Here is a 14367-nt window from a genome sequence, read left to right as displayed (position 1 = left end):
TCTGCCGTAATGGACGGTTGCGAGCACACGAGTAGCAGGAACCGACATATCTCTTGACGTGGCTGGCTAAGTGTGGCCACCAATACCACCTCTCCAGTAACTCTCGTGTCCGCCTAACACCAAAATGCCCACCCACCTTTGAGGTGTGGGCCCATGACAGTATATCATTCTGTCGATCAGGCGGAACAAAGGTCTTGCCCGGTGGGATTTGGTCTAACGTCACAGGGGAGAGCGTATGAAAAACCCTGGAGGGAAGGATAAGACGAGGTTCGTCAATCTCTTCCTGGGTAGAAAGCATAGAGTGAGACAGGGCGTCTGCCTTGTTATTCTTACTCCCAGACAGATAGTTGATGGAGAAGTGAAAGCGGGAGAAAAACAAGGACCAGCGGGCTTGGCGAGGATTCAGACGCTGAGCGGTTTGTAAGTACGTCAGATTCTTATGGTCTGTATAGACCTGGAAAGGATGTTTCGCTCCTTCCAGCAAGTGACGCCACTCCTCCAAGGCTAATCTCAAGGCGAGCAGTTCCCTATCCCCAATTGTATAGTTTCTCTCTGCCGGTGAAAAGGTTGTCGCAAAGAAGAAACACGGCCTTTTTCTACCTGCACCGTTCTTTTGATACAAGACCGCACCAGCACCCACTGAAGAGGCATCAACCTCTAAGAGGAAGGGCTTACTCTCATCGGGTCTTTGAAGAACGGGAGCAGTTGAAAAGTGTCTTTTTACTGCCTCAAAAGCCTGAGATGTCTCAGTAGACCAGGCTTTGGGATTAGCACCTTTCTTAGTCAAGGCCACCAAAGGGGCCACCAAAGTAGAAAAATGGGGTATGAACTGCCTGTAATAATTTATGAATCCTAAGAAGCGTTGCACCGCCTTCAAGGAATGAGGTTCGGACCATTGCAGGACAGCAGAGAGCTTCGCAGGATCCATAGCCAGGCCCTCTTGTGAGATAATGTAACCCAAAAAAGGCAATGAGGACTGCTCGAATACACATTTCTCGAGTTTAGCAAACAATGAGTGCTCCCTTAAACGAGAAAGGACACGAACGACATCCTGACGATGAGTCTCCAGATCAGGAGAAAAAATCATCAGGATGTCGTCCAGATACACCACTACTGAGGATAACAGTAAATCCCTGAACACATCGTTTACGAAGTCCTGAAATACTGCGGGTGCATTACATAACCCAAAAGGCATGACGAGGTATTCATAGTGACCGTCACGGGTGTTAAAAGCGGTCTTCCATTCATCACCCTTTCGAATTCGTACCAAGTTATACGCACCCCGCAGATCCAACTTCGTAAAAACTTGAGCTCCTCTCAGTCTGTCAAAGAGCTCCGAAATTATAGGTAATGGGTATTTGTTCTTTATTGTGATTGCGTTGAGACCCCTGTAATCTATGCAGGGACGCAAATCACCCTCTTTTTTCCGAACAAAGAAAAACCCAGCTCCCGCGGGAGAGACAGACTTACGAATGAACCCCTTCTCTAAACTCTCTCTTATATAGGTCGACATGGCCTCCGACTCAGGTATCGACAGGGGGTAAACCCTGCCTTTAGGTGGAACCGAACCTGGGATAAGGTCTATGGCACAGTCATACGGCCTATGGGGTGGAAGAACCTCAGCACCCTGTTTGGAGAACACGTCAGCGAAATCCAGATAGGGTGTAGGTATGGGAGAGAGATCAGTAGATGCAACCGCAATGACCTTAGGTGGTAAGGGAAGACATCGGGACTGACATTTCGAACCCCAACTAATAATGCTGTCAGACTCCCAGTCAATGTGAGGAGCATGAGTCCGAAGCCATGGGAGACCCAGAAGGACGTCGTCTATACCCTCAGGCACAACAAGAAAAGAAATCTCCTCTATGTGACCCTGAGACAGGGAAAGGCGCAAGGGAACTGTCCTCAATGTAATGGAGTCAGACAACATAGTTCCATTAACAACACGGACAGGAATAGGCGCCTCTAACATGATAGAGGGAATATTGTGTCCCTTTACAAATCCTGAGGACACAAAAGTCCCGTCAGCTCCGGAATCCACAAAAGCCATAATAGGCCATGTATTCTCAGATAACGAGAGCTGACCTGGGATACTACACTTAGAGGGTGCAGAAGACGTCTCTAGTAACCCCCCTCTAATGGTTACTAGGCCAGGGAGTTTCCCTGACGACTAGGACACTTGTTGGCATAGTGCCCAGCCTGACGACATACGTAACATATAGGAGGACCAGACTTGCGTAGTCTGGAAGACGTATGACCTAACTCCATAGGAGTGGGAGATGTTTCAGATGCCGAGGAAGATGGTAGTGGACCCTCAACAACTGGAATAGCCCGATGCTTAGGGCGTGAGGAAGAGACCTCGAGTCTACGTTCCTTATGGCGTACAGCGATCCTCGTTGCTACTGTGATCAAGTCCTCCAGAGAAGCAGGGACCTCACGAGTAGCAAGAGCATCCTTGACATAGCCAGCCAACCCTCTCCAGAAGATGGGAATCAACACCTTCTCTGGCCAATCTAGTTCTGCCACCAGAGTTCTAAAAGCAATGGCATAAGAACTAGTGGATAACGAACCCTGAGATAGATCTAACAGTCTCAGGGCCGCATCATGGGTAACCTGCGGACCCATGAATACCGCCTTAAGAGCATCAAGAAAGTCTTGATGTCTCAGAGTAACCACATCAGAGCGCTCCCATAGGGGAGTCGCCCATTCTAAGGCTTTGTCCTGAAGTAAGGAGATGATAAAGCCTACTCTGGACCTCTCCGTAGAGAAGCGAGAAGAGTTGACCTCTAGGTGTATCTGACACTGACTAATGAAACCACGACATGATCTGGCATCGCCAGAATATCTGTTTGGCAGAGCAAGTCGAGGATCATGTGCAGATGTCACCATGGTCTGAGGTTTATCCTCTATACTCTTGAGCCGTGACTCAAGTACTTGTATGTAACGGTGTAACTGCTGATATTCTGCCATAACTGCCAGACCCTTGGCTCAGTCCTAATGTTACGGGGGGCTGTCTGATAGTAACCTAAATGAGTATCAGACAGTCAGGGTCCACCGTGCAAAGACTCTGCTGCAGACTATGGCAGAGTGCAATACCTCTGTTAACTCACAGAAGGATATAATAAGTAAGTAAAGCAATTCCTCCCTTACTTGGAGGGTGTGTGGAATGATCTCTGTTAATAATCACAGAGACAAAGGCAATGTGTGCGAAATGGCAGATACCTAGGTCCGCTCTTCTAGTGGTGCTAAAGAGACGAACAGCAGCGTAAGCCGCACAAAGCTCCTACCTCTGTTCGCTCCCCTAGTGTGCGAGGATACGAACAACTGCCAGACGCAGTATAAGGAACGTTACCCTAGCGGCAACGTCCACCTACGAGTCGAACCACAAGGCCCAGCCAGACCATGTGCCTCAGGCACCTGCCTATGTCCGCTCCCCTAAGAGGTAAGGATACGGACAGCAGCCGAAGCTGTAAGGTATAAGAACGCTACCCTGCCGGTAGCGCTCACCTAGCATAGACAGAGGAATGCCTAGAGGAACGCGCAGAGAGCGTCTTCTCTTATGCATGAACCAAGAGGACTGAGCGCCATGCGGCGTGTGTCAGGGTCTTATATAGACTCTGTGCCTCATCCAAGATGGAGAACACCAGAGCCAATCCGCTGCCAGAACGACAGGAGTGACGTCATGCTGGCCTATCACCGAGCAAGGCGTCACAAGCACATGACCAGCGACCAATCGGCATAGAAGGTGTCAGAGACATGTGACCTCGTGTCAGCGATGATGTCACCCGCACATGTGCAATGGCTCCAAGATAGGACTTAGTCTCCGGCGCTCGCACATGTGCAGTAGCAAGAAATCTGGACTTAGTCTCCAGCGCTCGCACATGTGCAGTAGCAAGAAATCTGGACTTAGTCTCCAGTGCTCGCAGCAACCGTAACAATTTGTGAACCATTCCATTGTAGATTTTGCTTTGTTTTGGATCATTGTCTTGTTGGAAGACAAATCTCCGTCCCAGTCTCAGGTCTTTTGCAGACTCCAACAGGTTTTCTTCAAGAATGAAATATTTTTATTATCACTCAATAAAATTTATTTTTTGCATATTCTTGTGCCATTTCCTTCCTTGTTCTCTTTGTTTACAAAGGTTTTTTTCAAGAATGGTCCTGTATTTGGCTCCATCCATCTTCACATCAATTTTAACCATCTTCCCTGTCCCTACTGAAGAAAAGCAGGCCCAAACCATGATGCTGCCACCACCATGTTTGACAGTGGGGATGGAGTGTTCAGGGTGATGAGCTGTGTTGCTTTTACGCCAAACATATCACTTGGCATTGTGCCCAAAAAGTTCAATTTTGGTTTCATCTGACCAGAGCACCTTCTTCTACGTTTAGTGTGTCTCCCAGGTTCTCACATGTGCGGACTCTTGCGCCATTTTAATGAAGACAAAATCACTGTGGCAATGCGCATGTGCCGCCAACAACACCAATGGCGGTGTGGTGAGAAATTCTAATTAAAAACGGGCCGGAGGACACCGGAGGAGGAATAAACGCCGGGGACCCAACCCACAGAGACCTGCCCCCATTGTACCTGTCAATCAAAGTACAGTGCTTTTCTGCAACTTTGATTAAAGGGAACCTGTCACCAGATTTGTCCCCGATAAGCTGCGGCCACCACCAGTGACCTCTTATATACACAGCATTCCAGAATACGCGGACTGCGCTGTAATGTAAAAAACACTTTTATAATACTCACCTAGGGGGCGGTCCGGTCTGATGGGTGTTGCTACTCTTCGATCTGGCGCCTCCTCTCTACTATCTCCGTCCTCCTCCTTCCGAGCAGAGTAAGGATGACACGTCTACATCATCCACACGGGCCGACACTGTAGTCCTGCACAGGCGCACTTTGATATTCCCTGCTGAGGGCAGATCAAAGTATTGTAATGCGCAGGCGCAAGGAAAGATTGAAAACTGCCCAGACATGCGCACTAGAATACTACAATATTTAGATCTACCCTCAGCAGGATAGAGAGAAATACGCCTGAGCAGGACCTCAATGTCGGCCTGTGTCATATCTTTAAACTTGTCAAAGAGTTGGATATTGACTAAAAGGGCCACTTCATATGGTGGTTATGGTGATCTCCTAAAAAGAGCCACTCCTTAGCTAGGTCCTTCCGGAGGGATATCTGGCTAGTTCTGTGTCCAGACTCCTAACAGAGGCTCCATGGACCTTTTTTTGATTTGCATACATCCCAGGGGGCAATGCACCTAGGATTTCACTGTGTTGAGCGCCCTTGCTGGCTGCCGGCAGTGTTTTCTCTGGCTGGCCTCCCTGAGATCAGTGATTGTTTTGTCTTGCTGGTCTACTAGGCATTGCTCCCACCCAGCCAGAATCCTGCTCCACACTGATGAGGGGCAATACCCCGAAACAGCTGTCTGTGGATGGATACCTGGCCTTTGCATTTCCCTTGTCATATCTTTAAACTTGTCAAAGAGCTGGATATTGACTAAAAGGGCCACTTAATATGGTGGTCTCCTAAAAAGAGCCACTCCTTGGCTAGGTCCTTCCCAAAGGGATATCTGTCTAGTTCTGTGTCGAGTACTCCTAACAGAGGCTGCACGGACCTTTTTTAATTTGGCCTGTGTGGATGACATAGGACGCGTTGTGCACACGGATCTCAGAAGAAGGATGGCGGCAATCGCTGCAGAGTGGATGCGCCAGATCGGAGAGTAGTGGCACGCATCGGTCTGGACCGCCCCTTAGGTGAATATTATAAAAGTGTTTTTTACGTTCTACACAGCGGCATGGGCTCTTATATACAGTATTCTGGAATGCTGTATATAACAGCTCAGTGGTGGTGGCCGCAGCTTATAGTCACCATATCTGTGACAGGTTCCCTTTAAAGATATTTCATCACCCAAGCATCGGTTCTTTCTATATCAGGTATGCCTGGATTCAGCATCTTACTGCCTGTATGGCACTGCCTCACCTCATATCACAAAATCCTGCTAGTTGGACCTCTTTAACATTGCTGATATCATCTGTGGGTTACATATAGAAGTGTAGTGATGGCCTCAGGAGAGGCTACACTCAACAAATCCCTCCACCACCTGCTTTCAACCCTGTGGATCTGAAACGCGTTGGTTGTTAGTCCTGTGCGCGTTTTTGCGGGGTCTTTATCATCTGTGCACACATACACATCATGACTGGCCTCTTTTTATAATGCCCCTATAATAAAGGCTGCCTATAAAAGATGAGCCCTTTTGTGTCAGAAAATATCCTCCAGGAAGAGAATTTTCATAAGTTTCATCCTTAAAGGGGTTGTTTACACCTGGTGAAATCGCTCTAGTCGGCATGTGGTGACCACTGGAACATTACACACCATTAGGATTCAGCCACCTGCAGCGCTTGACAAAGATTTGACCAGAGATGGACAATCCCTTTAACTGTCACACATTTCATCTATCAGTGCCAATAGTTCCTCCTACAAGTACTAGACATATTCTTCAAATAATGATGGCAGCCACGCACTTTATAAACAACAAATACTCTGCACTTTCGATTTGAAGGTCGGGCACTCTTTCCCTACTAAAAGATGGCGCCGGTGACATGGTTCGTAGATCACGTGGTTGGGTTCCCAGCTTGTGATTGGTGCGACACTCCGCGGGGAATGATGACGCATGACATACGCGTAATTGGCTGCGCCGCACGATCCAATTGAGGCACCGGGAGTTGCTGTATCTTTGTCTGGCCATGTCTCGGGGCTCCAGCGCGGGTTTTGACCGGCACATAACGATCTTCTCCCCGGAGGGGAGACTCTACCAAGTGGGTGAGTACCGGGCGGCCGCCCCCTCCCGGCTGCCCTGGACGCTCGGGCATCCCGCCGCTGCTGTGTCACTCAGGCCTGTGCAGCATGACTGGCTGTGTCATGTCCTCTCTATAGCTATGGACGCTCCTGCTCCTCACAGCCCGTCACCCAGCTTTCCCAGACCCTGATAGAACATATTGTTTCCTCCCAGTTACCCCTCACCTCCATGACCAGGCACTTTTTCTCATGCAGTTTAATGAGCTGTAAACAGTTTCCTCATTCTGATATCTAAATACTTTTTGTGCTTTTTTTTATATGTGGGTGCATTTTTTTTATATTCATGTTTTTTTCTTTTTATGGGCCTCAGCAAAGTGTTTGTTCTGCTTTTTATTTAGATTTTATTTCACATAAGGATCTTTTGGTGGCCATTTTAACGCAGTCATCTACTTTATATTGCTGATTCTCCTTGTATCTGGAGCTGGTATATTGTCCCCAGGTACAGGGGGATTCAGCCTGGCTGCACAGCAGAGCTGACTGCGTGTCCCAGGCCAAGCTTCTGCTGCCTCCATATACCCACTGGTAACTAGTGATGAGCGGGCACTACCATGCTTGGGTACTCAGTACTCGTAACTAGTGATGAGTGGGCACTACCATGCTCAGGTGCTCAGTACTCGTAACTAGTGATGAGCGGGCACTACCATGCTCGGGTGCTCAGTACTGGTAACTAGTGATGAGTGGGCACTACCATGCTCGGGTGCTCTGTACTGGTAACTAGTGATGAGCGAGCACTACCATGCTCAGGTGCTCAGTACTCGTAACTAGTGATGAGCGGGCACTACCATGCTCGGGTGCTCGGTACTCGTAACTATTAATGAGCGGGCACTACCATGCTCGGGTGCTTGGTACTCGTAACTAGTGATGAGCGGGCACTACCATGCTTGGGTACTCAGTACTCGTAACTAGTGATGAGCGGACACTACCATGCTTGGGTACTCAGTACTCGTAACTAGTGATGAGCGGGCACTACCATGCTGAGGTACTCAGTGTACTCTTAACAAGCAGTTGGATGCTCAGATGGGCTTTACGGAACGAGCATAATGGAAGTTAATGGGGAACTCCAGCATTTTTCGGTAAGATCTCCCAGAAAAATGCTTGAGCTCCCCATTTACTTCCATTATTCTTGAATCAAGCCCGTCCGAGCATCCGACTGCTCATAACGAGTACCCAGTACCCGAGCATGGTAGTGTCCGCTCATCACTAGTTACGAGTACTGAGCATGGTAGTGCCCGCTCATCACTAGTTACGAGTACCGAACACCCGAGCATGGTAGTGCCCGCTCATCACTAGTTACGAGTACCGAACACCCGGGCATGGTAGTGCCCGCTCATCACTAGTTACCAGTACAGAGCACCCGAGCATGGTAGTGCCCGCTCATCACTAGTTACGAATACAGAGCACCCGAGCATGGTAGTGCCCGCTTATCACTAGTTACGAGTACAGAGCACCCGAGCATGGTAGTGCCCGCTCATCACTAGTTACGAGTACAGAGCACCCGAGCATGCTAGTGCCCGCTCATCACTAGTTACTAGTACTGAGCACCCGAGCATGGTAGTGCCCGCTCATCACTAGTTACGAGTACCGAGCACCCGAGCATGGTAGTGCCCGCTCATCACTAGTTACGAGTACCGAGCACCCGAGCATGGTAGTGCCCGCTCATCACTAGTTACGAGTACCGAGCACCCGAGCATGGTAGTGCCCGCTCATCACTAGTTACGAGTACCGAGCACCCGAGCATGGTAGTGCCCTCTCATCACTAGTTACGAGTACCGAGCACCCGAGCATGGTAGTGCCCGCTCATCACTAGTTACGAGTACCGAGCACCCGAGCATGGTAGTGCCCGCTCATCACTAGTTACGAGTACCGAGCACCCGAGCATGGTAGTGCCCGCTCATCACTAGTTACGAGTACCGAGCACCCGAGCATGGTAGTGCCCGCTCATCACTAGTTACGAGTACCGAGCACCCGAGCATGGTAGTGCCCGCTCATCACTAGTTACGAGTACCGAGCACCCGAGCATGGTAGTGCCCGCTCATCACTAGTTACGAGTACCGAGCACCCGAGCATGGTAGTGCCCGCTCATCACTAGTTACGAGTACCGAGCACCCGAGCATGGTAGTGCCCGCTCATCACTAGTTACGAGTACCGAGCACCCGAGCATGGTAGTGCCCGCTCATCACTAGTTACGAGTACCGAGCACCCGAGCATGGTAGTGCCCGCTCATCACTAGTTACGAGTACCGAGCACCCGAGCATGGTAGTGCCCGCTCATCACTAGTTACGAGTACCGAGCACCCGAGCATGGTAGTGCCCGCTCATCACTAGTTACGAGTACCGAGCACCCGAGCATGGTAGTGCCCGCTCATCACTAGTTACGAGTACCGAGCACCCGAGCATGGTAGTGCCCGCTCATCACTAGTTACGAGTACCGAGCACCCGAGCATGGTAGTGCCCGCTCATCACTAGTTACGAGTACCGAGCACCCGAGCATGGTAGTGTCCGCTCATCACTAGTTACGAGTACCGAGCACCCGAGCATGGTAGTGTCCGCTCATCACTGGTTACGAGTACCGAGCACCCGAGCATGGTAGTGCCCGCTCATCACTGGTTACGAGTACCGAGCACCCGAGCATGGTAGAGCAGAGTTTGAGCATGTGCACCTCTGCTACATTTATTCTGAATGGTTTAAGAAATCAGTCATCATCTATGTAGTGCACAGACACCAGATATAGTCAGGTGAGAGGGTCACTATATAACGCCTTATACCCGTATTGTGCCTTTTCCATATAAAGTGACAAGTGGTTGTTAACGGTGTTCATCCAATGCTGGGGGTTTATCTTGCTTTAACAGAAGCTAAACGTAAAAAGATGCTAGCCACCAATGGTAGCCATTCCTGCCATGCCTGTGACCCTGCAGCACCATCATAAGGTACATTGCGGTACACTGTGAACCAATAGCGGGTGTAGTTGTCACCTCACTGATCCATGCTGCGGTCTCATGAGCCGTTAGGACAGTATGAAGGACAAAGAAATGTTCTGACCATTGAACGGAGGCGAAGCCTGCACAGTCATCACAATCATCCATCACTGAGAAATAGAAATGCTGCGTGTGAATGCCGCCTTATTAATGGAGAAATGACCAACTGCTGAATATTGACCAGTGCATGGAGTTTCTAGAAAGAAATAGTCGGGGTCAAGGAGTTTGGATATCAGCTCCTTGGCCAAATCCTGGCCGAAGATGAGACATTCTTGCCTTATCAGTGCTGGGAGTTTATCACAATTTCTGTGGGTGTTTTTTCTCCATTTTTGAGGATTGACGACCGGTTGCCAATCAGATTGATATCCAGGGAGTTTCCTTGTCATAGACCCAAAATGTCAATGTTTTATTCACTGAGCCACATGGTTATCACTTTCGCCTTGTGACATGGTCTCCATCATGCTGGAAGAATCATTGTTCTTCACCCAATTGCTCGTGGATCATTGGGAGAAGTTGCTCTTGGAGGATGCGTAGATCCCATTCTTTATTCATGGTAATGTTCTTAGGTAAAATTGTGAGTGAGCCCCCTCCATGGATGAGAAGACCCCTCACATGAGTGGTCTCAGGATGTTTACTGTTGGCAGAGACGGGACTCGTGGTGGAGCTCATCTTCTCAGGACAAGCCTTCTTCAGGATATCCCAAGCAGTCTAAATAGGGCTTCATCAGGTAATGTTGAGGGCACTTTATAAGCTGCGATATCGCTAGTGATTGTACCCGCCCCCTTTGGTTGTGCGTCACAGGCAAATCGCTGCCCGTGGCGCACAACATCGCTTACACCCGTCACACGGACTTACCTTCCCTGCGACGTCGCTCTGGCCGGCGATCCGCCTCCTTTCTAAGGGGGCGGTTCGTGCGGTGTCTCAGCGACGTCACACGGCAGCCGTCCAATAGAAGCGGAGACATCCCGCCCACCTCCTTCCTTCCTCATTGCCGGTGGAGGCAGGTAAGGAGATGTTCGTCGTTCCTGCGGTGTCACACATAGCGATGTGTGCTGCCGCAGTAACGACGAACAACATTGTACCTGTGGCAGCAGCGATATTAACCCCTTAACGACCCATGACGTACTAGATACGTCATGGATCGTTTCCCGGTAAGCCCCGCCCCCTGCCGCCGGCGGGCGGCGGCGAGACGCGCACATATCAGCTGTTATCAACAGCTGATATGTGTGCCTGCTAGCCGCGGGTGGAATCGCTTCCACCCGCGGCCATTAACCCCTTACATTTCGCTGCCAAAGTCTTGGCAGCGATATGTATATGGGCGCCGCCATGACAGTGACTTACCCCGCCCCCGCCGGAAGTCACGTGACATGATCACGTGACTTTCGGCGGTTGCCATGGTAGCACAGGGTCATGTGATGACGCCTGTGGCTAACATGAGTCACTTCCTCTCAATGCCGGAATACAGCCGGCATTGAAAGTGAAGCAGCAAATCTGCAGTTCTCAGCTCTGTAGCTGAGATCTGCAGATAGTGCAGAGCGATCGGATTGCTGATCGCAATAGCCCCCTAGGGGGACTAGTAAAATAAAATAAAGTAAAAAAAAAAGTTTTAAAAAATTAAAAAAACCTAAAAGTTCAAATCACCCCCCTTTCACCCCATTGAAAATTAAAGGGTTAAAAAAATAAAAAATACACACATATTTGGTATCGCCGCGTTCAGAAATGCCCGATCTATCAAAATATAAAATCAATGAATCTGATCAGTAAACGGCGTAGCGGCAAAAAAATTCCAAACGCCAAAATTACGTTTTTTGGTCGCCGCAAATCTTGCGCAAAATGCAATAACAGGCGATCAAAACGTAGCATCTGCGCAAAAATGGTACCGTTAAGAACGTCAGGTCAAGACGCAAAAAATAAGCCATCACTGAGCCTCAGATCCTGAAAAATGAGAACGCTACGGGTTTTGGAAAATGGCGCAAAACGTGCGCCACGTTTTTCGGACAAGCTTGTGAATTTTTTTTAACCCCTTAGATACAAGTAAACCTATACATGTTTGGTGTCTATAAACTCGCACCGACCTGAGGCATCATACCCACACATCAGTTTTACCATATAGTGAACACGGTGAATAAAATATCCCAAAAACTATTGTACAATCCCACTTTTTTTCCAATTTTTCCGTACTTGGAATTTTTTTGCCGTTTTCCAGTACACTATATGGTAAAACTTATGGTTTCATTTAAAAGTACAACTCGTCCCGCAAAAAACAAGCCCTCATATGGCAAGATTGATGGAAAAATAAAAAAGTTACGCCTCTCGGAAGAAGGGGAGCAAAAAACAAAAACGGAAAGTGCCCGGGGGCTGAAGGGGTTAAGGAAAGGAGCGACGTGTCAACGATCACAGTTTTTGGACAATTTTGCGATCGTTGATCGCCGCTCCTTGGTGTCACACGTTGCGATGTCGCTACCGGCGCCAGATGTGCGTCACCAACGACGTGACCCCGACGATATATTGGTAGCGATGTCGCAGCGTGTAAAGTACCCCTTACTTTTTCTGATGATGTCCCCGTCACACTGTTTGGGGCATCTGGATGAATGATTGTCAGAAGACGCACTGATTACCCAAGAATGTGTTGTCATCGGTCAGGAATTGGCCCAGAGGGTACGCTCACACGAGCGTATAACTCGCATGAGTATCGGACCGCATCACTCGGTGCGGCCGCACACTCTCCGGACAGGAGCATGTCAGCCGCATAGAAATACATGCAGCTGAGCCGCTCCTGTCAGCAGAGAAGCTAGCCGCGCCGGGTGATGCGGTCCGAAACTCATGCGAGTTATACGCTCGTGTGAGCGTACCCAGAAGATGATATCCAGCTGCCGGGGGCGGATTTCAGAGATCTTTAAAAAATAAAGGAACACTGGAAATATTAAGACTTCACATAAATGTCATCTATTTGTCAATAAAGGTGTAAAAACGCACTGATAATTGTTCTTCAGTAACCATAGAAACAACTGTCTAAAAGATCAAAAAAAAACATGTGAAAGCCAAAATCCGTGTCAGTCTCAATATTTTAGCCACGACTGTACAGATATAATGGTGTGTGTGTAGCTCTACCAAAAATTGGCACATATATATGTACAGTCATATGAAAAAGTTTGGGCACCCCTATTAATGTTAACCTTTTTTCTTTATAACAATTTGGCTTTTTGCAACAGCTATTTCAGTTTCATATATCTAATAACTGATGGACTGAGTAATATTTCTGGATTGAAATGAGGTTTGTTGTACTAACAGAAAATGTGCAATCCGCATTTAAACTAAATTTGACCGGTGCAAAAGTATGGGCACCCTTATCAATTTCTTGATTTGAACACTCCTAACTACTTTTTACTGACTTACTAAAGCATTAAATTGGTTTTGTAACCTCATTGAGCTTTGAACTTCATAGGCCGGTGTATCCAATCATGAGAAAAGGTATTTAAGGTGGCCACTTGCAAGTTGTTCTCCTATTTGAATCTCCTATGAAGAGTGGCATCATGGGCTCCTCAAAACAACTCTCAAATGATCTGAAAACAAAGATTATTCAACATAGTTGTTCAGGGGAAGGATACAAAAAGTTGTCTCAGAGATTTAAACTGTCAGTTTCCACTGTGAGGAACATAGTAAGGAAATGGAAGAACACAGGTACAGTTCTTGTTAAGCCCAGAAGTGGCAGGCCAAGAAAAATACCAGAAAGGCAGAGAAGAAGAATGGTGAGAACAGTCAAGGACAATCCACAGACCACCAGCAAAGACCTGCAGCATCATCTTGCTGCAGATGGTGTCAATGTGCATCGGTCAACAATACAGCGCACGTTGCACAAGGAGAAGCTGTATGGGAGAGTGATACGAAAGAAGCCATTTCTGCAAGCACGCCACAAACAGTCGCCTGAGTTATGCAAAAGCACATTTGGACAAGCCAGTTACATTTTGGAAGAAGGTCCTGTGGACTGATGAAACAAAGATTGCGTTGTTTGGTCATACAAAAAGGCGTTATGCATGGAGGCAAAAAAACACGGCATTAGGGGGCCGACTAGCCAGGGAACGAATGCCCTTGCGTCTAGTCCCTGCGCTCATTAGCATATGGGAAAGAATCTTTCTAAATACCTTTTCTAAGGATCTCTTTATCTGTGCTAGTGTATACAGGGACAGCGATTAGTAATATACATGCAGGACTGCTCGTGGTTCTGTGCATATTGCACCTGAAAGGTTCCCTTTAAAGGGAACCAACCATCAGGATTTTGGTGTATAAGCTGCAGCCAGTGCAGTGCTGGCACTATCAGGCACAGTGTGTACATACCATCAGGGGGCAGCTCGGGTGTTTAGGCTGCGAAATCCAACTTTATAAAGTTTGAAAAATCAAGCACTTTTTGATTGACGTGTGCACCTCTCTCCTGATGTCCGGGCGGGTTATGCACGTGTATCCCTGCCCCCCGCCGCCTGTTCCTCCCTCTCTGAAATCAGGACCCCAGCGCTGCAAGACTGCAGTGCTAACCACTGA

General features: G+C 48.4%; 1 protein-coding gene across 2 annotated transcripts in view; it reads left to right on the top strand.

The window, feature by feature from the left end:
- Positions 1-6671: 6671 nt before the first annotated feature.
- PSMA6 (proteasome 20S subunit alpha 6) overlaps positions 6672-14367 on the top strand; it is a 28333-nt gene continuing 20637 nt past the window's right edge. For both annotated transcript variants that reach the window (XM_075330878.1, XM_075330877.1), the window contains exon 1: positions 6672-6821. In XM_075330878.1, coding sequence (XP_075186993.1) covers positions 6746-6821 — 76 coding nt within the window. In that variant the 5' untranslated portion in view covers positions 6672-6745. The remainder of the gene's footprint in view (positions 6822-14367) is intronic.

Source organism: Anomaloglossus baeobatrachus, chromosome 12 (assembly GCF_048569485.1).
Source record: "Anomaloglossus baeobatrachus isolate aAnoBae1 chromosome 12, aAnoBae1.hap1, whole genome shotgun sequence".
Classification (NCBI taxonomy): domain Eukaryota; kingdom Metazoa; phylum Chordata; class Amphibia; order Anura; family Aromobatidae; genus Anomaloglossus; species Anomaloglossus baeobatrachus.
This window is presented reverse-complemented; position numbering and strand designations above follow the sequence as displayed.